Raw genomic sequence first — 22,526 nt, 5'->3', positions numbered from 1 at the left:
TCACTGTGAATTGAATTTTACGATGAGATCAAAAAAAGGTATCAACAATCTTGCTTCTGCATAAAGTGGAGCCATAGTGAAATACGAAATGATGTACCTATCAAGTGTAGTTATGAAGTTACCAGTACTATGAAGTAGAAACTCCAAGTATCAAGATTTCATCCGTTTCGTGAACTTTCTCTCTGTCAAGTTTGAGTGGAGATAGCTACCTAGGTAGTCCTTTAATCAATAAATCTGGGCAAAGTAAAAAAGTTAGACTGGGCGACGTCATTGGGTGGGAAGGCGGTAGAAGACGGTAGAAAAAGAGTAAGGTCAGAAAAAAAAAGGTTGGTTAGTGTTAGTGCTTCTACCTATGAGGCTATGAGGCTGTGATGTGGACATACCTAGGTAGTAATCTCCTACCTTACCTAATCAATCTATTGAGGGGCAATTGGGCAAAAAGAGAGAGAGAAGCATGAAAGATATGGAATGGATGTGTTAACAAGATATCTTCATAATACCTAGTATCTATCCATTCATTCAATACCGACTAATTCAAATGCTCTGAGATACATCAACAACACCATGTGAATGATATATCCAATGTAAATGATATCATCCTCTTCCGTCGATAACTATGTCCACCGGTAATTAAAATTAAAAATTAAAAATTAAAAATTAAAAATTAAAAGTTAAAAATTACAAATGGTAATCAATTCGAATCCATCCATCCATCCATCTAAAAGATTCTTTCCATCTCCATGACAAAGTAGAAGCTGGTGGTGAGTTCTAGAGCTTCCCACCGCCTTCTCTTTTCGTCCATATCCACCGCTTTAAGGCAAAGAAGATTCTGGAATCGAAGCTGCTGGAATCGAACTTTTCGCTTTAAAAGTCTCACAGTCAACCCAACTTTTTCATCCTGCATACTTCTCAAACAAACCTTTTTAAAGATACCACTTTGCAACGACTCTTCTTCTCCATTTTCATTCAAAAGCGATCAAAGAAGTTACGATACTTCGACTATTAAATTCACATAACACATACAACTAGATTAATACAAGATGGCTCCAGCGTAAGTGACTCCATCCCATCAACCCCTCCTTCAGCCTTACACGCACACCTAGTTCTAGCTAGGAAGCTGGAAGGGTCAACAACACCAACCACCACAAACAGATGTGCTAATATGCCTCCTAGTATTGGTATCGATTTGGGAACTACCTACTCTTGCGTAGGTATCTTCCGTGATGACAGAATCGAAATTATCGCCAACGACCAAGGAAACCGTACCACTCCTTCCTTCGTTGCTTTCACAGATACCGAGCGTCTGATCGGAGATGCCGCCAAGAACCAAGTCGCCATGAACCCAATCAACACTGTCTTCGATGCTAAGCGTTTGATTGGTCGCAAGTTCGCAGACTCTGAGGTTCAAGCCGATATGAAGCACTTCCCATTCAAGGTCATTGACCGTGCCGGAAAGCCAGTCATCGAGGTTGAGTTCAAGGGAGAGAACAAGCAATTCACACCAGAAGAAATCTCTTCGATGATCTTGGTCAAGATGAGAGAGACTGCTGAGGCTTACCTCGGAGGAACTGTCAACAACGCTGTCGTCACTGTTCCAGCTTACTTCACCGATTCTCAACGTCAAGCCACCAAGGACGCTGGTCTCATTGCTGGTCTCAACGTTCTCCGTATCATCAACGAACCTACCGCTGCTGCCATTGCTTACGGTTTGGACAAGAAGATTGAGGGTGAACGTAACGTTCTCATCTTCGATCTTGGTGGAGGAACCTTCGATGTTTCTCTTTTGACCATTGAGGAAGGTATCTTCGAGGTCAAGTCCACCGCTGGTGACACTCACTTGGGTGGTGAGGACTTCGACAACCGTCTTGTTAACCACTTTGTTAACGAATTCAAACGAAAGCACAAGAGTAATTTTTTCCCCTTTCTTTACAGTTATCTTCTTCCCCTTCCCCCCAAATTCCCCCCTCGCCAGTACTTTCAGTTGTCAAGAATAGTTGAGACATTGAAAACTTTGTGGGAATGGCAATTTCTACAGCGATATTTCCTTACCTTACAGCTCCTTTCATTTGTCTAGCATAGTCTAGAAATGTGAAATTCATCTGTCATCTATTGTGACATTTGAGGGTGTTGTGAGAAGGATGTATTACTGGAAGATTTCGCTTCCACTTCAGAACTATTTTCAATTGTCAACAATAGTTGGAACATTGAACAGTACGCTTAGGCAGCAATGACTTTGCAATACTTTCAGTTGTCAACAATTGTTGAGACATTGAGTAGTATGCTCAGGCATCACTCACATTGCAATGTTTTCAATTGTCGAGATTTTCTGAGACATTGGAATACTGGATATCACCAAGTCACATTTTTCCACATTCTTCATTTACAATATGCTAACATACTATTTTACAGAGGATCTTTCTTCCAACGCTCGTGCCCTCCGTCGTCTCCGCACTGCTTGCGAGCGTGCTAAGCGTACTCTCTCTTCATCCGCACAAACCTCCATCGAAATTGACTCTCTCTTCGAGGGTATCGATTTCTACACCTCCATCACCCGTGCTCGTTTCGAGGAACTCTGCCAGGACCTCTTCCGTTCCACCACCACCCCAGTCGACCGTGTCCTCGCTGACGCTAAGATCGACAAATCCAGAGTCCACGAGATTGTCCTTGTCGGTGGTTCTACCCGTATCCCACGTATCCAAAAGCTCATTACCGATTACTTCAACGGTAAGGAGCCAAACAAGTCCATCAACCCTGATGAGGCTGTTGCATACGGTGCTGCTGTTCAAGCCGCCATTCTCTCTGGTGACACTTCTTCCAAGTCCACCAACGAGATCCTCCTTCTCGATGTCGCGCCATTGTCTCTCGGTATTGAGACTGCTGGTGGACAAATGACCAAGCTCATTCCAAGAAACACCACCATCCCAACCAAGAAGTCTGAGGTCTTCTCTACCTTCTCTGACAACCAACCTGGTGTCCTCATTCAAGTCTTCGAGGGTGAGCGTCAACGCACCAAGGACAACAACCTTTTGGGTAAATTCGAGCTCACTGGTATCCCACCTGCACCACGTGGTGTTCCTCAAATTGAGGTCACCTTCGATCTTGATGCCAACGGAATCATGAACGTCTCTGCCCTCGAGAAGGGAACCGGAAAGTCCAACAAGATTGTTATCACCAACGACAAGGGTCGCTTGTCCAAGGAGGATATCGAGCGCATGTTGGCCGAGGCTGAGAAGTACAAGGCTGAGGATGAGGCCGAAGCTGAACGTGTTGCTGCCAAGAACGCTCTTGAGGGCAAGGCTTACCAAATCAGAAGCTCCTTGTCTGAGGCTGATCACGAGCTCTCCAAATCTATCCCAGACCCAGCTGCCAAGGCTGAGTTGCAAGCCAGCGTTGACAAGATCGTTGCCTGGGTTGATGAGAACCAACAAGCTACCAAGGAGGAGTACGCACAACAAGAGGCTGATCTTGAGGCTGCCATCAAGAAGGCTACTGCCGGTGGAGCTGGTGGAGCCGGTGGTGAACCAGCTCAAGATGCTGAGATCGAGGAGGTCGACTAAATGTTTTTCTTTTTTTTATCCTGACGAATTTCCTTTACTCTGCATATGATAATACCTTCACACACGATGGTTATTGGGTGTTTACTGGTTTTTTTCTATTGTGGTTAGATTTGCGGTTGTTTTCTACATCGGAAAAGCCGGTGTTCTCAATGTATTAAAGCTTTAAATAGGAGCATAAAATATAACATCATTAAATAATATTTGACTTGTTCGACAATGAATTTGGTGTGATTGATCAGTGCAAGACATCACCTTGAAGATGCATAATGATTGGGTCATTGTCTATATTCGTAAAATATACTTGTGATTGTCGCGTATCTCAGACAATGGATTGTCAATTCCTAGACCCTTTTCCTTTTGTATATCTATTTTCTTTCGAATTTTTGCACTGAAGTTCTTTGTGGCAATCAACACATCCAACTTTTAATTGTCGCAAAGCTCTTCAAACAATGAATTGGTTGTCTAGCTTCTTGCGTGTACCTTGGAAGTCAAAGAATTGAGCTGTGCTTGACTGACCTATTTGTGAGTTTCTTGAGTTTCTTGAGTTTCTTGAGTTTTTAAATGAAAAGGAAATCATTCATTCCCAGGCCATTTTTTATATATATGTATATCTATTTTTTTTCTTGAATTATTACTACTCACTCAGTAGAGCGAGCACGAGGGAGATTCTTGAGGTCTTGGGAGTGGGCGTAGTGTAGTGTAGTGTAGTGTAGTTAATGGTAAGGGATTGGGTCTGTGGTTTGTTTTGTGGTTTGTTTTTAAGTAATGGGTTGGTTGTTTTGTGAGTTGTTTTGTGGGGAGGTAGAGGTTTTGAGGGATGGGGTTGGAAGTGATGGGGTTGGAAGTGATGGGTTTTGAAGTGGTGGTTGATTGGTTGGTTGATTGGTTGGTTGATTGGTGTTGTGTGTGTGTGTGTGTGTGTACTCTGGGGTTTGGGGGAGGGAGAGGGAGAGGGAGAGGAAGAGGAAGGGAGAGGGGGGAGTGGAGTTTTTATTTCGAAAGCTTCTGATGGATGAATGAATAGATGGATCTTTCAGAGCTAGTTGAACAACTAGATTTTATGCCTTCGCTTCTTCTCCTCTCCTATATCTCTACTACACCTCCGTCCGTTCCCCTTGTTTCATTACCTCTCCTCGCTTACTTCTTTTCTACCCGTCTTTTTACTACCTCTCTCTCAAGATCCCCCCCTCACGAGTTACTTCGCTCTCACTTCCTCTCCTTTTTACCCCTCATTCTACCCTCACAACCCCTCCCACTTCCCCTCCTTTTACTACCCCACCACCCCACCACCCTCCGCTCCTCTCATTCCCTTCTCTTTTATACCTCCTCCTTACTCTCCTTTCTTTCTTTTACTCTTTATCTCTCCTTCATCTTTTACTTCCCTATTTCTAACCTTCTCCTATTACTCTTTCCCCTCTCTTCTTCCTTTCTATTACATCTCCCTCATACCCCTTCTTTTCCATCCCACCTTTTCCATCTCTCTTTCCTCTCCTTTCTCTCCTCTTACTACTTCCCTTTTTTTCCCCTTCCTTTATTGTATCTCCTTCCCCTCTTACTTCCCCCTTTACTTCTCCTCTTTTTTACCCCTCTTCCTCCTCTCGCTTCCCCTCCTCCCCCCTCTTCCCACCTACAACCCTTCTATTTTCAACACCCATCCCTCAGCTAATCATTTCCCCTCATCTCCCTCTATCCCCATCCCCATCCCCATCTCCCATCACCCCCTGCCTTCCTCTCTCGAATCCTCATTCCTCAACTATCTATTCTCCCTAGCCCCTCAGAACCTCAGCCCCGCATTTTCAACCCTCCTATATCTCATCTCTCATCTCTCACTCATCATACCCACCTACCTCCTCACTATCTTTCTATTCCTTTCCTTTCTAACCTTATTTATTAGAATTCACATCTTTTTTTCTTCTTCTTCTTCTTCTTCTTCTTCATAATCATCAAATCCTGACTTTGAATTTCCCATTCTCTGATTTCCCTATTCTCATATTCCTCTTTTATCCATTAAATAACAACAACAACAACAACAACAACAACAACAACAACAACAATAACAATAACAATAACAACAATAACAAAATCAACAACAAAATCAAAATCAAATCATCTCAAATCACCTCTCCACATTTCTTCTCCTTATTCCTCATTTCCCATCACCAATCCCCATCTTCCCTCCACACCCCCTCTCCCAGCTCATCGCAGCCCTCCTCTCAAATCTCTCACATCTCAAATTCCAACTCCCCATGCCGCTCCAGGTAATGTTCTAAAATCCTCTGTTCATCTTACTTATATAAATACGTCCCGAATATATCTCCTCACCACCCATCCAAGCTCTAATCCAGATAGATATCTTCACAAATACATATATACATACATACATATATACATACAAACATACAAACATACAAACATACAAACATACAAACATACAAACATACAAACATACAAACATACAAACATACAAACATACAAACATACAAACATACAAACATACAAACATACAAACATACAAACATACAAACACACCACTTCCATGAATCAACTCACTATATTTACAACATACCCCACACCTGAACCCTCTGCAAATAACGAACTTTTTCTTTTCACTGCTGTGATTCTAGAAGATAGTGATGTAGGGGGGGGGGGGGATTGCGTTTACTATATTACATGATTTAAGTTTGGGGTTGAATTGGAAATGCAGGTGGGTTTATATGAATTAAACTTGTATATAGAATTGACATTAAACCTGTATATAGAATTGACATTAAATCAATCACAAGTACATTTCCACAAGAGAGAAAACTTATACAGGATTCAAGATATTGGGGTTTAAGTTTAGGTGTGGAATAGAAGGAGAGCATAGGATGAGTGTGGGAATGGTAAGAAAGAGAAGGGATATTGTAAGAAGTGAAGATGAGAGGGAATTGATGTTAGCGGTGGATATGGAAGGTGATCTGATTGTTCGGCGTTTTGATGTTTGAGGGACATTTGGTTGGATTGTCTTTTGGTAGATGTGTGTGATACTTATCGCCCTTTTTGTTGTTGTAGAGAGAGGGAAGTGCAAAGGAGGAGAAGGAGGAGGAATATGGACAATTAAGGAGTGGTGAGGGGAAGAGAAGAGAAGAGAGTGGATCTGTGAAGTGATAACCAACGCTGTGATTTCATTTCTCATGATAAAAATGAAATATTGGGAAGCAATAAAGAAAAGCCTTCTGAATAAGAAACGTCATTGCAAATACTATATACTCATCTCCAAGAAGAATCCTGACTCCTAGTAGGTATCCGAAACAAGTATTTCATTCTTCCTAGTCAACGTAGGCATTGAGAGATGATAGATACAATTCTCTTTTGCCTGCTTTTCGCAGTTTATATTAGAGGGGAATAAAGACTAATATCATCTTTTCATTCTCTTGATACAATGGTATTTCGAAGCCAAAGGAAAGGAATGTATATCCTTTAGAGTAGAAAGATTAAGAGATATTGATATGCTTCCTACAACCCTTCGATGGAACCACGTGTGATATAGATGAATATCTTTTGAAAAAAATGAAATACTCGAACACTTTTCATTTCTTGATAAATTTAACCGCTGAAACTGAAGGAACCATAACTGAACTGTTGATGAAGCACGCTAGATATGTTTTCTGGGAAAGCATACGATATAGTAGAGGGGAAGGTGTGGAGAAGGTAGTGGAGGGAGTATGCAAATCATGCACCTCACAGAGTCGGTGACAATAGGATGAAAGGAGACGCTAAGATAAGTAAGAAGATCTATTCAGAAATCCTTACACTGGAGGATATCTTTTTTCAAAAGAAAATAAATAGGTATTGATTGGGGACTTGTGTGTTTTGTTTTTCTGGATGAAATTGAGGTTGGACCTTGGGTGGTGGAACTTTGATGAATGACGACATGAATTCTATGTACTTGTTGATAAGGAAATCAATACTCGAGTAGTTTTGATATCTTTTGGGGGGTAAGGGGAGGGTAGGATGGGGATGGGGATGGGGATGGGATATCTGAAAGCCTTTGGATTTTTTGGTAGATCAAGACGTGAATGATTTGAGTTCAAGAAAGATGATAAGGTTAATGTGCTCTCCCTCACCACCTGTCCAATAGTACAAGAGAAGAACATTTTATCCATGTTTCAATCTTGGATATAGATTAGTATTTGAAAATCCCTCAGGTGGTTTGAGCTTCACCGGCTTCAGTAGTTGAATTCGATTTTCGACGAGGGAAAAGTGGACGATGTTGATATGCCACTCTTGCTCGAGTCTTGTATCGAGCTCACGTGCTCAGTCTTGTATCGAGCCCACGTGCTCTGAGCCGAGTTGGAAAGGAAAATAACTGATGACATTGTCATTTCATTCTTTTTGGATAGGTAGAATTGGATCTTTGAAAGCTCTAAACATTGCATTGAATAAGGTATCGCAAGCTTGGTACTCATTACAGGAGAAGGATGGTTAATATTGCTCTTTGCTCTTTCTTTCGCCAAGTCGGATTTTGGATGTTGGGATTGGATGTTAGGATAGGATACCTACTAGGTAGGTAGGATAGATGAAAAAACGTGATTTGGATTGTGTCAAATCTCAGCTCCAGAGTAAAATCCACTTCTGTGCGTTGGACGGTATGAATCGCACATCATAGCAAAGGAATGTGGAGGATCGCAGCCTCTGAGTCGAATAAGGTGTTTCCTTGGGTACATAAATATTACCTAATGACACTCGTAATATGCATTGAGACTAGGTGATTTGGTTGGTGGTAGATAGTAGATAGTAGATAGTAGATTGTCCGTTGTTTGTACATACTGCCTGTGCAGGACGGTCTTGCATTGATGTTGCTAATCCAAGCACCAGTGAGTACGTAGGTAGGTGTAGCGATGACATGGTTTTGTATGGAAAAGATTGCAAGACATGGGATTGGGAGAAACGCTTGTATCCGAATGGTCTGGTGTGGAGGATATACCTCCGTAAAGTGTTTGAAGAGAGAACCGAGGGAGAGGGTTGTGAATTTTATTATTAGCTACAATGTACTCGGATTGATGTGTACAAGTAGGGAGATGGAATGATTGGGAGAGCAAAGGGAGAGCAAAGGGAGAGCAAAAGGAGTGAAGATCCCTAATTTGGTGTATATTATGTCGATTTATTGTTGTTGTTGCTGTTATTTGTTGTCGTTGATGTTATTTGACAATGAAGTTATTGATCCTAAATTATGTTGAATTTGGATGATCAGGTTGGGCTGTCTCTACGTAGGAGAAAAACGAGGCCGGGTTTGATCACTTTTAATACTTTCAATAAACCAAATTCTTTTCCTTAAATCTAAAACAAAATATAAACTTTGATAAGAATCAGTATAAATAAAAGATGAAAAGTAATTTGATATCTTGAGATTTATTAATTATATTGTAATTGATTTATAATTCAATTAATTCAAAGATTTTGTTAAAGATTTTATGTGGTCAAAATCGGCCTCTTTTTTCTCCTATGTAGAGGCTGTCAAGTGGTCATGTCAAGTTGGTTCTTAAAGCTTACCGTAGTGAGGGTGAAGTAAGACATAGCAAAAGCTTATTAATACGACGGATTGGGCTGTGATGACTAATACTACCACCCGTACTCAAGTTCACCATGCCTACTTGGTAGATGTGTACTAGACGGTACCGAATGATTGGATTCTCGTATCCTCTCTCCGTCCCTACACCTAAAAACGTCTAGAAGACCAAGACAACCGACGACAAGGTGACAAGGTGACAAGGTGACAAGGTTGTGATTCTAGAACTTATTCAGTCTTCCATCTTCCAACAATCATAACTCTCGTAAAAGGAAAGAGGAAAGAGGAAAGAGGAAAGTAAAAAGGCAAAACAAAAGGCAAAACAAAAGGCAAAATCGACAATATCAGCCTAAGGTTGGAATGAAGAAAGTCCTTCTCTTCTTCACACACACGACGCCATGATTCTTACCAATTGAATTCTCTCTTAAAATCCCCCCAGTCAGCGAGCCAGCCAGCCAGCCCAAAGGAAAATCCCCAAAAAAACAACAACAACAACAAGAGTTCTCTCTCTAAACTTTCAACGCCCGCCAGATCATCCATTCATTTTCCCAATCACCAAAATTTCTCAAAATCATCCAAGCTAAAGCATTGCATGCGCGCTTCCACCAATCATTCATTCAATTGAATTGGAGATCCAATCCCATCTTCCATAGAGCCAAGGTATCTGCCCCCGCTATCAGAACCTAGCTTGTCATTATAGGAAAAAGCGTGGAAGGGTCCAACTCCATTTTTCCCACTCCTCTTACCGTTCCGTGGCGATTACTGCGACTGTGGTCTCACGCTTGTAGCACTTCTATCCATTCACATACTGATATCCATTTCCCCTGCTTCCTACACAAATAACTCCTCCGTACCAGTCAACTACCTACCTGTTGCATTCAAACTTCTGCTGCTTTCCGACCCACACCTTCTGAAAGACCCTATTATACCAAAAGCGGATACAAGATCTCTTCCGGTAGGCAGTTCGACAATAATGTCAATCAAGTAAGTAAATAGTCGTCTCTTATGGTTTCTGTAGTGCAGTATTTCATTGCCGTCACTTTCTTCTTTCCTCTCTTCATTCTCAATTCTATCTTCTCTTTCTCTTTCTTGTCTGTTTTGCCTTCATTTCTCAATCATGTATGCTTTTCACCAAGAACAGCATCTTTATGCCTTGCATATGGCACAAGAAGAAATGCTAAAATCTACCCGTGAAAAAAGTTGGGTAATGACCTCTCACGAGGCTGGATTCGTCAAACTTCCCAATGAACGAATTCTTTATACTTCACCCCCTCGAACGAGTTTACAAATTTCTACGACGACTACACCTCCTGGCGCAGAGCCATATTCAGCCAAAAGTGATGCTGGGGTTGTTTATATCAGTAACCAACGAGTAGGTGCATCTATTCTGCTTTTCGCATGTTGGGGACTATTTACTGATTCCCATGAAGATAATTTATCTTCCAAGTACACCTACCCCCGAACTTCAATCATTTTCTTCGCCAATTCTCAACTTGCAAGATAGTTATGTTCGTGCGCCATTCTTCGGTGCCAATTACTGGACTGCTCTCTGCAAGCCGGTCTCGGGAGGTGGAATTCCTCCAGACTATCCATCGGTTGAGCTCAAGATGACATTCAGAGAAGGCGGGGCTTTCGATTTTCATTCTTGCTTGGAGCAAATAAAGGAGCGTCTATACCAAGTTTATAGTGTCGCACGCGAACATGGAGGAAGGGGAACGAGTGGAGTAGATTTGGCGAACATGGATTTAGAGCAATTACCTGCCTATGAAGCTGCGACAGAGGTTGCAGATGAGGCACCTGAGGTAGCTCGAGATAGCGGGGTAGCAAGCACAACTGGAAGTTCACGGCCCGAGACCTTCACCGCGCCAGCTGAGCCCCCTCCAGATTATGAAGAAGCACAAGCACAAGCCGTTTCGGTGGACCTGGATCAGCGATTACGAGAGCAGGCCGAGAGATAATGAGAGGGGGTAAGCGACATATATAGAATGCTGTGTTACATATATTTTGTTACATCGGGTATTACGAAGTCATGAATAAATGAATACTGGGAAGGTAGGACATCTATGGAGGGGGGAAAGGCGTTCTTCTATCACAAATTTGCACATACGATTTGGCACGGTCTATGATCAGAAATGGGGCTATAAAGCAGCACTGCAATGGCGTTTTGAGAGGTTGATGATAAATTGCTTCAAGATGGAATTGATGTCTAAAATAGTCTGAAATAGCTAGTATATCATGAGAAATGAATAAAAATTAAAAAATGATACCAATTAGCAATTGCGTTGTATGTTTTGTAACTTATTCATCGACCTGTGTACTTCACACAATTAATCAATCAATGATATGAGATTTTGCACTGATGATAAATTTCGAGTTGATGTCGGAAAAACCAGGAACCAAATTTCATCGACCAATCAAATCCGACCAATTGCAACTGAGGCCTCAATTTTGGCGAGGATCATTTCTCATCCAACACGCTGGATTTTGACCCGTATCAGATAGTATTCTACCACCAAGACCACAACACACTCAACGTTCTACAATTGGTTTGAATCCCCGAAATCGATTGTAAAGATGGGTTTCTTCGACAGCTGGAGCGATCTTGTATCGGCTGCTACACCATGGAATCAGGCAGAGGCTGAGGCCGTATCTGGAGGTTCGAGTACGGAGAAGACTCCTGCGCAAAAGGATGACGGTGGAGAGGGTGAGGTAAAGGTACGTTTGGTTTTGGCCTTGATTTTGTGTCTGCCGGAGAATTTGTTAGAGATTTGGATGTGGAGTTGGGAATGGGGCGGGAAAGAGGAAAAGGCAAATGGAAGGAGGGGGACAACATACTTTTTTGATGTGTGCGGGGGTTTCGGATTTTACTGGCTGGATGGGGAAGGCCTGGAAATCGTCATTTATACTTGGACTGGACATGTGCTGACTCAAAATTGTGTACAGGATCCATCCGGAGCCACTCCAGACAAGAGAGCAGCTAAGGACGCTGAAGAGGAAGAGTCAAAGGATGAGGAGCCTGAAGAGGAAGAGGAAGAGGAAGAAGAGGAAGAAGAAGAGATGGTTGATCCAAAAGATAAGATTGAAGAGGGTAGGTTTCTATATTTATATGTTGGTCTAGATTTTGGGTAGAGAAGGGAAATTTTAACAACTGCATTTCATGCGGAGAGCTTGGGATTTCCTGAAACTGCTTCAGGTCTACAGTCACTTTATTGTGGGAATAGAAGCTAATTTTCAACAGAATGTAAGGAATCCGCAGCTTGTGCTCCTTCTAAGCACCACTACGACGAGTGTGTTGAGCGAGTTACAAGTGGCAAGGAACAAACCCCAGGCGAGGACTGTGTTGAAGAGTGTATGTACCCTATACTCCCATCCATCCCTAGCTACTAACACACAAACTACAGTCTTCCATCTCGCACACTGCGCCACTGCCTGCGCTGCCCCTAAGCTCTGGAACACTCTCAAGTAAATCCAAGCTCGACTGCCTAGTACATCACGGAATTACGCACAAAACACGAATCAACTTTTTAGATGAACGGAGAGGGAAGAAGGGAAGAAGTTAGAGGATGGCGGAATTGTACAAATATGAAACCAAAATCCGTTCTTGAGCACTGCATTGCATATCAGATCAGATCTCCATTTTTCACCGGACGCATTGCATGTAGTATAGAAAAGGAATCGTTATAGAACTGACTTTGATTCTCTTTTGTGTTTTATCTTTGGATTCTGGAATTTGTGCTTGATTTTATACCTCCAAATCATGTTTGGATATGGAATTCTTATCATTTCGGATCTTTTTCTTGGGTGACAAAGTAATTTTACAATCACAAGCAAAACTCGTCGACAAAAATACCTGTACACATACTCAAATGCCTAGGTACTCTCTTCACCACTCTATCTCTCACGCGGGTTTTTTCTCAATTCGGGAAACAGATAGATATTCATACTTCGGGGCTGTGTATATATTCGGATAATGGATAATTGCATCCTGGTCTCGTCCCTGTTTTTGAATGTACCGTACCACGAGACCTTATCTTTTGGTCCATTCAGAGGGGGTGGAATGTTATGTGTACACTGTTTCTTACGTGCGAGCATGTGAGCTTGGATTGTATAGCCAATGATAATTGGATGTTACATGATGTATCAATATGGGTGATATGGATGTACACCATACACGAGTCGATTGCCTGGGTGAGGGAGGAGATGGAGGGGATGGAGGGTTGCATCCCCTCTTTGGCTATCTGGTTTGTGGGATAAGTAGATAGGGTTCCAGGTTTTCTAATCTTCTTTGACATGAAGGTTGTATACTGTTGCACGGCAAACTTAAACTTGTACTTGTTACTTCTTGTTCACGAAGTAGAATAGAAGAGGGAAATACTTCATTCATCGAGCTTATTGATCGGCATCCCCTCTGTCTTAAAGTCCTACTCGTGCACCTGATACATCTCCACACCAGCGGAAGTCAAACATTCGGAAGATTGACTTAGATAACCGAATTCTAGCGGGCCCCGCCAAGCTTATCGTAGCGCGTACGCTGGGTTGATTGGAAGGAAGAAGGATGGAGGTGTCGACACAATTGAATTCGAATGGATTGGAAAAAAGTGTAGATGAGAAGACGGAGAGGATTAGCAACAGCGATACGGATAGAGACGAGAAAGTCTACAGCGACGAGGAAAAAAGATCGGAAGATTGGATGTAAAGAAAATAGAGGAGATAGCGCGGATAGTATCGAGGAATATACAGGAGATCTGGAGAAGGGGAGAGAGAAAGAGAAAGATAGAGCGCCGGGAGAAAATAAAGAGGAGGATCTGGGAATTGGAGAAATTGGAACAATTGAGAAGGGGGAGAAGGAGAGGAATATCGAGAAGGAGACGCATCTTTACCACGGTATGCCGATAGGCTGGACGGCAATGAAAGATCTACGCGGAAAGCCGAAACAGAAGTCTAAATATAAGACGGGGGAGAGAACGAATGGGACGAGTACGCAGAGGGGTATGTCGAATACGGAGATAGCCAAAGGGCAGGAGAATGGGGGGGAGGGGAGAGGAGTTGAAGAAGAAGTTGAAGATATAGATGATTTGGATTTGACGGAATTGAATAGCGGGGATGATTTATTGCCGGATGAGGAGGAAGGGGGTGTAAGGAGGGGTGGAATTGGTGCGGATGGAGCTGCAGATGAGGGGCTGCGGAGAAGAAGTTCGGAGCGTCATGCTGTGGGTTCGAACGCGGGGAACTTTAGGGTGTATAAGAGGAGGTGGTTTGGATTGGTACAATTGGTTCTTTTGAACATTATTGTTAGTTGGGATGTAAGTGATGCTACAGAATTTGATATTGTTTCAACTACATTTTGACCAATTTCTGGGGAGATTCATGATTCTGTGTCTAGTATTGTGGTTGCAGATGTGCTAATGTGGATTCGTACAGTGGTTAACCTTCTCTGCGAGCTCGACGACGGTTTCGCAATATTACGATGTCTCCGAATCCGCGATCAATTGGCTCAGTACCGCTTTCCTCTTTGCATTCGTGCTGGCTAGTCCGTTTGTTATCTACGTGCTTCATCATGGAGGACCTAAACCTGCTATCATCATTTCATCCGTACTTTTGCTACTAGGGAATTGGATACGCTATGGGGCTACAAGATCGGGTCCGCATGGAAATTTTGGAGGAGTTATGTTTGGGCAGATCTTGACGGGAATCGCTCAACCATTTGTATTGGCAGCGCCGACGAGATATTCGGATTTGTGGTTTACGAATCAAGGGAGAGTGGCTGCGACGGCGGTGATGAGTTTGGCGAATCCTTTTGGAGGCGCGTTGGCGCAATTAATTGATCCATTTTGGGCGGGAAGTGTGGGGAGTATACCGAATATGGTGCTTTATATTGCTATTATTGTAAAGTTTGAGCAGTTACCTTTGCTTCTACGATGCTAATCATCATATAGTCCACCATAGCGACCATCCCATCCTTCTTCATCCCCAAAGGACCACCAACACCCTGTTCCGCATCCTCAGAAGAACCAAAACATGCCCTGGGCGCCTCCCTTCGCTTCCTCCTCCGCTCCCCTGAATTCTACATGATGATGTTCCCCTTCTGGTTCTACGTCGGCCTCTTCAACAGCATCTCCTCCCTCATCAACCAAATGCTCTCACCGTATTCCTTCTCCGAAACCGACGCCGGCATCGCGGGCGCCCTTCTCATCGTCGTCGGTCTCGTCGCTGCCGCCGTCACCTCCCCCCTCATCGACCGCACCAAATCCTATCTCCTCGCCATCAAAATCCAAATCCCCGTTCTGGGAATCTTCTACCTGGCTTTTACGTGGGCGCCCCAGACTCGCAGTCTCGCGGCCATCTATACCATTCTGTCGCTTCTGGGCGCGGCAAGTTTTAGCTTGGTGCCCGTGGCCCTGGAATATCTAATCGAGATCACGCATCCGGTTTCGCCCGAGGTGACGAGCACGATTGGTTGGTCGGGGGGGCAGTTGTTGGGGGGCATTTTGATTATTGTGAGTGATAGGTTGAGAGCGGGGGGTGTCTCGGATGGGTCCCAGGATGATGGGAGTGTGAGGCCGCCGGGGAATATGTATAATGCGTTGGTTTTGCAGGCGGTGGTTGGCGTTGGTGGTGGTGCCGTTTGCGTTGGCGCTGGGGTGGTTGTGGGAGGGGGAGGGGGGTGAGAATGAGGAGGGTAGAGGCGGATAAGGTGGCTAGTGGTAGGAGGAGAGGAGATACGGATGTGGATGTGGATGCAAATACGGGACAGAGGGTGGGGAAGGTGTACTCACGTAGGGGTTTAGTGTATATGCTGGTTCATATTGTACTTGGTTTTCGAGAGGGAATAGAGGGGCTGGGAATAATATTTGGATACCAGTTCCAGATCCCAGCTTTTGTGTTTGGGTCTCTGGATTGATGGAAACACATCTATCCTTGGATAGCAAAGCCGTAGATAGGAATCTATGTATTTGGATTTGGAAATCCCGAATACAGTGATCGAGATGAGAATTTCAAATTCACATTTCTTATATTCATATTCGGATTCATTTTGATTTCCATTTCCAACCCATGTTTCTGGAGAATGATAGTGTACATCTTGAAGTGTTAATATTAATATAAATCTATAATCCCCCTAATCCTATTCACAATAAAGATTCCTGAGATAATCTTACATAACACACACGTGTGTGTATGAAGAGATCTTCATTTTCAACTCCTTCATATTTATTGGATTTCTATCTCCGAGTCTGAGTCTGAGGGGGAGAGAGGTTATTGTATTTACATTTACATGTATGTATCTTACATGAATCTATTTTTATAAATCTCAAATCTCAAACCCCCAACCCAACCCAATCCAATCCATCAATCTCAAACCCCCAACCCCCAACCCAGCGCTCGAAAAAATCAAAAGTCAAACCCACTGCCCCCAAAAGACAGTGTACTTCGCATTGGAAAGGATAGATATCCATTCGCTTCTCCTTCTCCTTCTACTTCCGCATCTACTTCCGCATCTACTTACAACTCCGCAACTCCGCACTCCTTGGCATCAGAACAGTAGCACGCTGTAAACTCATGAAATCATAACGCCATACCTCCATCAAATCCATACCTGCATCCAGCAAGCGTGGAAACTCACAGGAGACTGACTCCTTAACGCATTACGAATGCTTGGGTATGGGATATCTACGGAGTGGAATGTATCTATGTCATATCTAACTATGTTGCTATGTTGCTATATCCATGAAGATGTTTGAATACCTAGCTAGTACTAGATAGGTAGGTAGGTTATGTAAGTGTTTGTTGGAGGGGAGGATGTATGATATATGATACGATGTGAGCGAGACAAAAACAGAAGGAGAAAAAAGAAGAAGAAGAAGAAGAAGAAGAAGAAGACGAAGAAGAAGAAGAAGGGTGTTTAGAATATGTGGAGAGTGTTTAAGGGGGGTTGAGAATAGGAGATTATGATGCAATGCAATGCAATGCAATCCATGTATGTGACTTTAGCAGCTCATCGCATGCATGTACGGGTATTGATCTGGTGCCCAAGCGATGTTGAAACTATCGATTGATAGAATCCCAAACTGTTGATAATGTTTTAAAAATACAAACGTAGAAAATTGGAAAGGTGTATGGGGAATGAGAGCAATCAGGAGATGACGACATTTGTAGCAAAAAATAAGAGATACTAAAGATATCCAAAAGCAAACAAAAACATATTTTTAACGGGTATCTAACTTGAATCTCTCGCAAATGAAGAAATAAGCTATATATGGAAATTTCCAACTCTCTTTTTTGTCATTTCTTGCTACCCATATGCTCCTTGTGCAACATGATCGACGAACATCTCGTCTTTGTACTCCTATAAATAAATTATTTTCCTTAGCAAAAGCTCCCATCAACCTCTCATTCGCCTAGCGCTTTGCTTCTTCTATTCCCTCCCTAAGCTTTAACCCTCTCTTGATATGCTTCCCAAGCCTTCCTCCTGTATCTCTCCGCCTCCCACTTTGGATCCCCAGCGCGAATAATACCTCTTCCAACAATGACAATATCACAACCTAACCCTACCAATTTCGATGGAGTATTGTACTGTTGCCCCTTTCCGTCACCTTCCAATTCTGCATCCTCATCATTCTCGGGCGGTAATTGACATCCTGGAGTCATACTAATAAAATCATCATCCGGATCCGTATTTAATGTTTCCTGAGAGATGAATCCCATGACATAATCTTTATGTTCCCTCGCACTCTCTACACATGCATTCGTATAATCCCTCGTCATGAAATTCCCTGCACTACTCATTTGTGCCAATATCAAAAGACCTCTTTCCAAAGGCGCCTCATCGATTCCCGGATATGATTCTTCCTCAATATCGAAATCGATGCGCGAGCGTGGCGAGTTGGCTGGTTCGAAATGTTGCGACACGGTGGTAATAGAAACGATACTAGCTTTTCGTCCAATATTCGCCTCGTCGTGTGCTTCTAATCCATGCGGACCATCTGTGACTTCATTGGAATTGCTATTCAGGTTTATAGGAGTGGTGATTTGATCTTCATCGCTTTCAATGCTTTCGGGTCGGGGGGTTCCAACCGATATATTCGTCTTGACTTCATAACGTTTGCGCTCTCTCCATCGTGCTGCTGCTTCGGCCAAAGAATCCACGCTGGCTTTCCCAGGTATCATGTTGACATTTGTGATATGCGACCACTCGATGATCTTGGCAGTGCCTTCGGTATATTGTAATTGCACGGTATTTCCAATGTCACCGAATTTTCGGTCTTCGAATATGAGGAATCCATGACGACGTGCGAGTCGGTTGAGGCGCGCTCCGGTGCCTGTTGTTGGGTTATAGTCCCAGTTGTTGATGAGATCATAATGGGTTTTCAAGACGACGATGGATGGACCGACGGAATCTGCCAATCGGAGAAGTTCGCCGGCAGTAGACACATCGGCACTGACACAGAGGTTTGATTGCTTGAGGGTCATGAGACGGAGGAGGTAGGCTGTTAAGGGGTGTCTGGTCTTCGAACCTCGATCCTCGAATGAGGTTTTCGCAATAGGATTGAGGGCGGCTGGAGACATAATGAAAGGATATTCTGTGAGATCTTTCTTTCTTGACTATTACTGCTTCATTCAATGATGGAAAACAGAAAGGAGAATAAAGAGAGAGAGGGTGGGAGAGAGAGAAGGGGGAATGGAATTTAAGTCGGTATTTTGTGGCCTGTACTTTTGTGTCGAAGTCTTAAAGATTTAAAATTAAATTTAGCGATAATTCATGTGCATCAAAAGTAAAGTACCTGAACATAGTACACAGGACCATTTAACCTGCTACTACCCAGTCAAAACGGTATTGACCCCTTGCCACAATGAATAAATAGATAGATAAACAAATAGTGATTTCTTAGTACTTGCATCCATCAACGAAAGGGGGAAAAAGGAAAAGACATCAGGTCAAAGGAAGTTAGTAGAAGAGAGTCTTCTCCTTCTTCCACCTCTTCCAAAGCCTGCCGGGCTGAAGTCATTGAATCATGAAGTGCATTACTAGATATTTACCTAGGTAGGGTTAGATGGTTATCTAGGTAGGATTAGATGGTTATCTAGGTAGGATTAGATATAGTATAGTATGATATATGGTATAGTGTCACACATAGATAGTAGTCTGTATAACAATCTGTATATGTATATCAATCAACCATCTTTGAAGGCATCTTGTTTTCTTGGTTCCTACTATAGTAATCTTAACTGAGTTTGGAACATCCAAAGAATGTTTAATTATACAGTTAATTGTGACAATTGTATACAGAATACCTAGGTAGGTATATTGTCTACCTCTAGACCGTGCTATACGTGTATCATAGATCCTCCAAACCCTTCAAACCCTTCATCTTCGTCCTACCTAGTCATACAATTATAGTTTAGTTCACATCTGTGTCATTCTTGTCTAGAATCCAAGAGCTACATAGATCTGAGACCTGTTAAACTTTGTGCTGACTATTTACCCGTTGTCAGTGCACAATCGAAAGGTTTTGTGAGAATAACTGGGGAAACTACTTTCGGAACCATAGGAATGGGTTCCTGTTGATGTTCCGTTTGGATAGTCTGACTTTGGGGGTTTCTTGGCTGAAATTTTCTGGTGTGATGGTATCATGGTAGGAGGGGAATTTCATTTGCAACTGACTTGGGTTCGGACCACAAGTACAAACAAAGGATGAAGTATTAGACATAGAGCGGCACTCGGAATATGTCTAAGCCGGAATAAGTTATCAAACACCATTGGAATATGACAATTTACTATACATCTATCTTACATCTATCTATCTTACTTACCTACTTGCAGATTATCATTTGCTGAATCCCTTGAATCCCTAGTCATTCAATCCCATTCTCATGTCTATCTACAGAAGTCATTTCTTGTCAAAGTCAAGCATATTCTCTATCCCTATCCCTTTTACTCTTCGGAAACCTCTCTCTCCTTCTCACTCTCACTCCCCTATCATCAAATTGTCAATCAGTGCACCAACAATGTCTACGTCCAATCAAGCATTAGTCCTCAAAAAGCAAATTGAACTTCTCCAAAAGAAATACACCGCATGTGATATTGCAGATGCTCTTGTCAAGCTCAAAGTGTCAGGTGCCGGTTTCCTTCCCGACCTCAAACCTGCTTTTACTTCAATATCTGAATCTTTCAACACAATTACTATTGCTCCTGTTTCAACTGTTATTTTTGCCGCAAAAAATAGCACAGATCTCTCCAATTACCCCACCGCAAACATTCCCACTGATAAGCATTGGGTCGATCTCACCGTGTCTGACTCGATCGTGATTATCAGTCAACCCGAGGGACAAAAGAATGCCGTGCTAGGTGGAATCATGGCGATGAGGGCTCAGGTTCTTGGCGCAAAAGGTGTGGTCGTTAGTGGAAGGGTCAGAGATCTTCAAGAGTTAGAGGCTACTGGAATACCTGTCAGTTTTTGAGCCATTTTTCTCCCATCTAAGCTTTAAGGGTCCTCGTGGAACCCCGCATGCTCCCCTTTACTCTTCGCCAAGATCACCTAATCGCAACTATCAAGTTGTCAAAGATGCTTCCCTCGATTTCCGAATTTTGCTAATGAATCCCGTAGGTATGGTCCCGTGGCACATCAATTGTTGGGGCTGGTGCTGAATCCAAGCCCCACGCTGTTCAAGTGGCGTTGAGAATTGACGGCACAGACATTCACCCTGGAGATTTGGCATTTTGCGATCCTGACAATGGCGTGGTCATCATTCCACAAGGAAAGATAGCCGATGTTGTCTCCATTCTGCCAGATCTTGTTGCAGCGGATGATCGTGTAAAAGAAGAAGTCATGAAAGGAATGTCGGCCCAAGAAGCATTCAAAAAGCATCGAGGATGATAGTCTGTTGAAGATGCATGCTTAAGTCACTGTGGTTGCTATGTTTTTATTATACGCTGTTATTTTTGGCTGCCATGATGCCATGCAAATAAAAATGAAACTTGGGCTGCATTCTTAGACAACCTCGCGGCTTTTGGTCTGGCTACTTTCACGATAGTACCTTAGAAGTATAGAACACATACGACGGCCTCATCTAAACATGGTATTTGAGGGGAATATAGCTCGCAGTAAACACTACAATCGTTTAAACACGTGTACTGAGTAAGCTCCTGCACAGAGTCGTCCCTGATCAAGCTGGTCATTTGCCCTCTTCCGTTTCAACCCTTCAATGTTCTCAGGTCTGTATCATACCATTGAACTCTAATAGTGGAAAGAGACAAGAATGTACCAAAGAGCTTTGCTCGATTAGTAGACCATCAAAAGTCTTGAGTGGGGGAAAACCTTCGCGAATTTAAAGACCTGGCTGGAGGAAAATAGCTGATGCACTTGGCTCGCTTCATCGGTAGACCGTTAGAACCCAGAGAGGTATACGAAGCAAGCAGACTACTCGAAGTACACCTGAATATTCATGAAGATTGGGAGCTCGGTAAATGAGGATTGAAGCCAATTACTATTCCTCCCGGTCAGTAGCGAACTGTCCATCACAGGTTTGCGCACATTTCCTACGGACTCATAATAATTTACCAGCATGAGGCACGGATAAGATGTACCGAAAACGCAGGGTACTGGCCACAGGCTCTCCTTCTCGAGTGTACCGAAGACGCATGCTTGCATGTTCCAGGCACTGAAACGGTACAAATCAAGGAAAAGGTAGAGAGCATCTGTTTCTTTCTTTCAAGACAATCTCAACTATTTACCATTTTCTCCCATTCATCGCGTTTCCCATCACCCAAAGCATTATAAGCATTCTCTCATATTTCTACTTTTTTCTTCTCTTGCCTTGTGCAACAGGCTGCAATCACTTTCACATTGCACACATTATGCACCTGAAATGCTTGTTACTGCCACTAGATGTTGGAAGACCGTCATGACTTCTGTTCTGTGAGCAGGATTCTCGCTTCTAGTATCTATACCGACAGTTGAAACGAGAGGGACCAGGAAGTAAAAGGGTTGAGAATGTACGAGTCAGACTGAGAAGCTTGGAGAAAGGTAAAGGGGTCCGGTTGATGAGGTTGTTGCAAATGTTGCAAATGTTGCAAGTGCAAGTGCAACACAAGATACTGTTCTTGGACACTTCCAGGTGGGCTTCATAATAAATGTTTCATCTTTAGAGATCATCCCCTGACAATTATCACCTCCTGCCAGTTACTATGTCTTACTGCCCCGAATCCGATCTCCATTTCTCCAGAGCCCTTTTAACAAAGCTTGCTGCCACTAGCAATATGCCCGTCTTTCACTTGCAAAAGTAAACTTCTGCAACAGGAGTATGCTGCAAGAAAAGCGTAAGGTATCTCTGGCTTTTGGACGTAGATGTCACAGGAGACATACCAGATAAAGGTTCCGTTCTTGCCGAACCATTCATAGCTGGTATTCTTCTTCCTGCCGTGA

General features: G+C 43.0%; 6 protein-coding genes across 6 annotated transcripts; 5 read left to right on the top strand and 1 right to left on the bottom strand.

Moving 5' to 3' along the window:
- Positions 1-1,040: 1,040 nt before the first annotated feature.
- EAF02_010420 (uncharacterized protein) lies at positions 1,041-3,557 on the top strand (the record flags this gene model as incomplete). Its single annotated transcript, XM_038906468.1, has 3 exons — positions 1,041-1,051; positions 1,174-1,907; positions 2,410-3,557. 3 exons carry the CDS (start codon positions 1,041-1,043, stop codon positions 3,555-3,557), a joined length of 1,893 nt encoding a protein of 630 aa, XP_038753732.1.
- Positions 3,558-10,134: 6,577 nt separating this feature from the next.
- On the top strand, positions 10,135-11,365 carry EAF02_010419 (uncharacterized protein). Its single transcript, XM_038906467.1, has 2 exons — positions 10,135-10,477; positions 10,536-11,365. Exons 1-2 carry the CDS (start codon positions 10,136-10,138, stop codon positions 11,061-11,063), a joined length of 870 nt encoding a protein of 289 aa, XP_038753731.1. The 5' UTR covers position 10,135; the 3' UTR covers positions 11,064-11,365.
- A 314-nt stretch (positions 11,366-11,679) lies between these two features.
- EAF02_010418 (uncharacterized protein) lies at positions 11,680-12,571 on the top strand (the record flags this gene model as incomplete). The annotated part of the gene is made up of 4 exons (XM_038906466.1): positions 11,680-11,820; positions 12,049-12,193; positions 12,344-12,454; positions 12,507-12,571. The coding sequence occupies 4 exons, from the start codon at positions 11,680-11,682 to the stop codon at positions 12,569-12,571; spliced, it is 462 nt and encodes a 153-aa protein (XP_038753730.1).
- A 1,089-nt stretch (positions 12,572-13,660) lies between these two features.
- On the top strand, positions 13,661-15,773 carry EAF02_010417 (uncharacterized protein; the record flags this gene model as incomplete). The annotated part of the gene is given in 4 exon segments (XM_038906465.1): positions 13,661-13,797; positions 13,811-14,408; positions 14,527-14,991; positions 15,042-15,773. 4 exon segments carry the CDS (start codon positions 13,661-13,663, stop codon positions 15,771-15,773), a joined length of 1,932 nt encoding a protein of 643 aa, XP_038753729.1.
- Positions 15,774-17,529: 1,756 nt separating this feature from the next.
- On the bottom strand, positions 17,530-18,669 carry EAF02_010416 (uncharacterized protein; the record flags this gene model as incomplete). The annotated part of the gene is made up of 1 exon (XM_038906464.1): positions 17,530-18,669. One exon carries the CDS (start codon positions 18,667-18,669, stop codon positions 17,530-17,532), a length of 1,140 nt encoding a protein of 379 aa, XP_038753728.1.
- Positions 18,670-19,889: 1,220 nt separating this feature from the next.
- EAF02_010415 (uncharacterized protein) lies at positions 19,890-21,231 on the top strand. The gene is made up of 2 exons (XM_038906463.1): positions 19,890-20,550; positions 20,709-21,231. The coding sequence occupies exons 1-2, from the start codon at positions 19,975-19,977 to the stop codon at positions 20,976-20,978; spliced, it is 846 nt and encodes a 281-aa protein (XP_038753727.1). The 5' UTR covers positions 19,890-19,974; the 3' UTR covers positions 20,979-21,231.
- The last annotated feature ends 1,295 nt before the right edge of the window (positions 21,232-22,526 follow it).

Source organism: Botrytis sinoallii (assembly GCF_014898435.1).
Source record: "Botrytis sinoallii strain Bc 23 chromosome Unknown BSIN_025, whole genome shotgun sequence".
NCBI lineage: Eukaryota > Fungi > Ascomycota > Leotiomycetes > Helotiales > Sclerotiniaceae > Botrytis > Botrytis sinoallii.
This window is presented reverse-complemented; position numbering and strand designations above follow the sequence as displayed.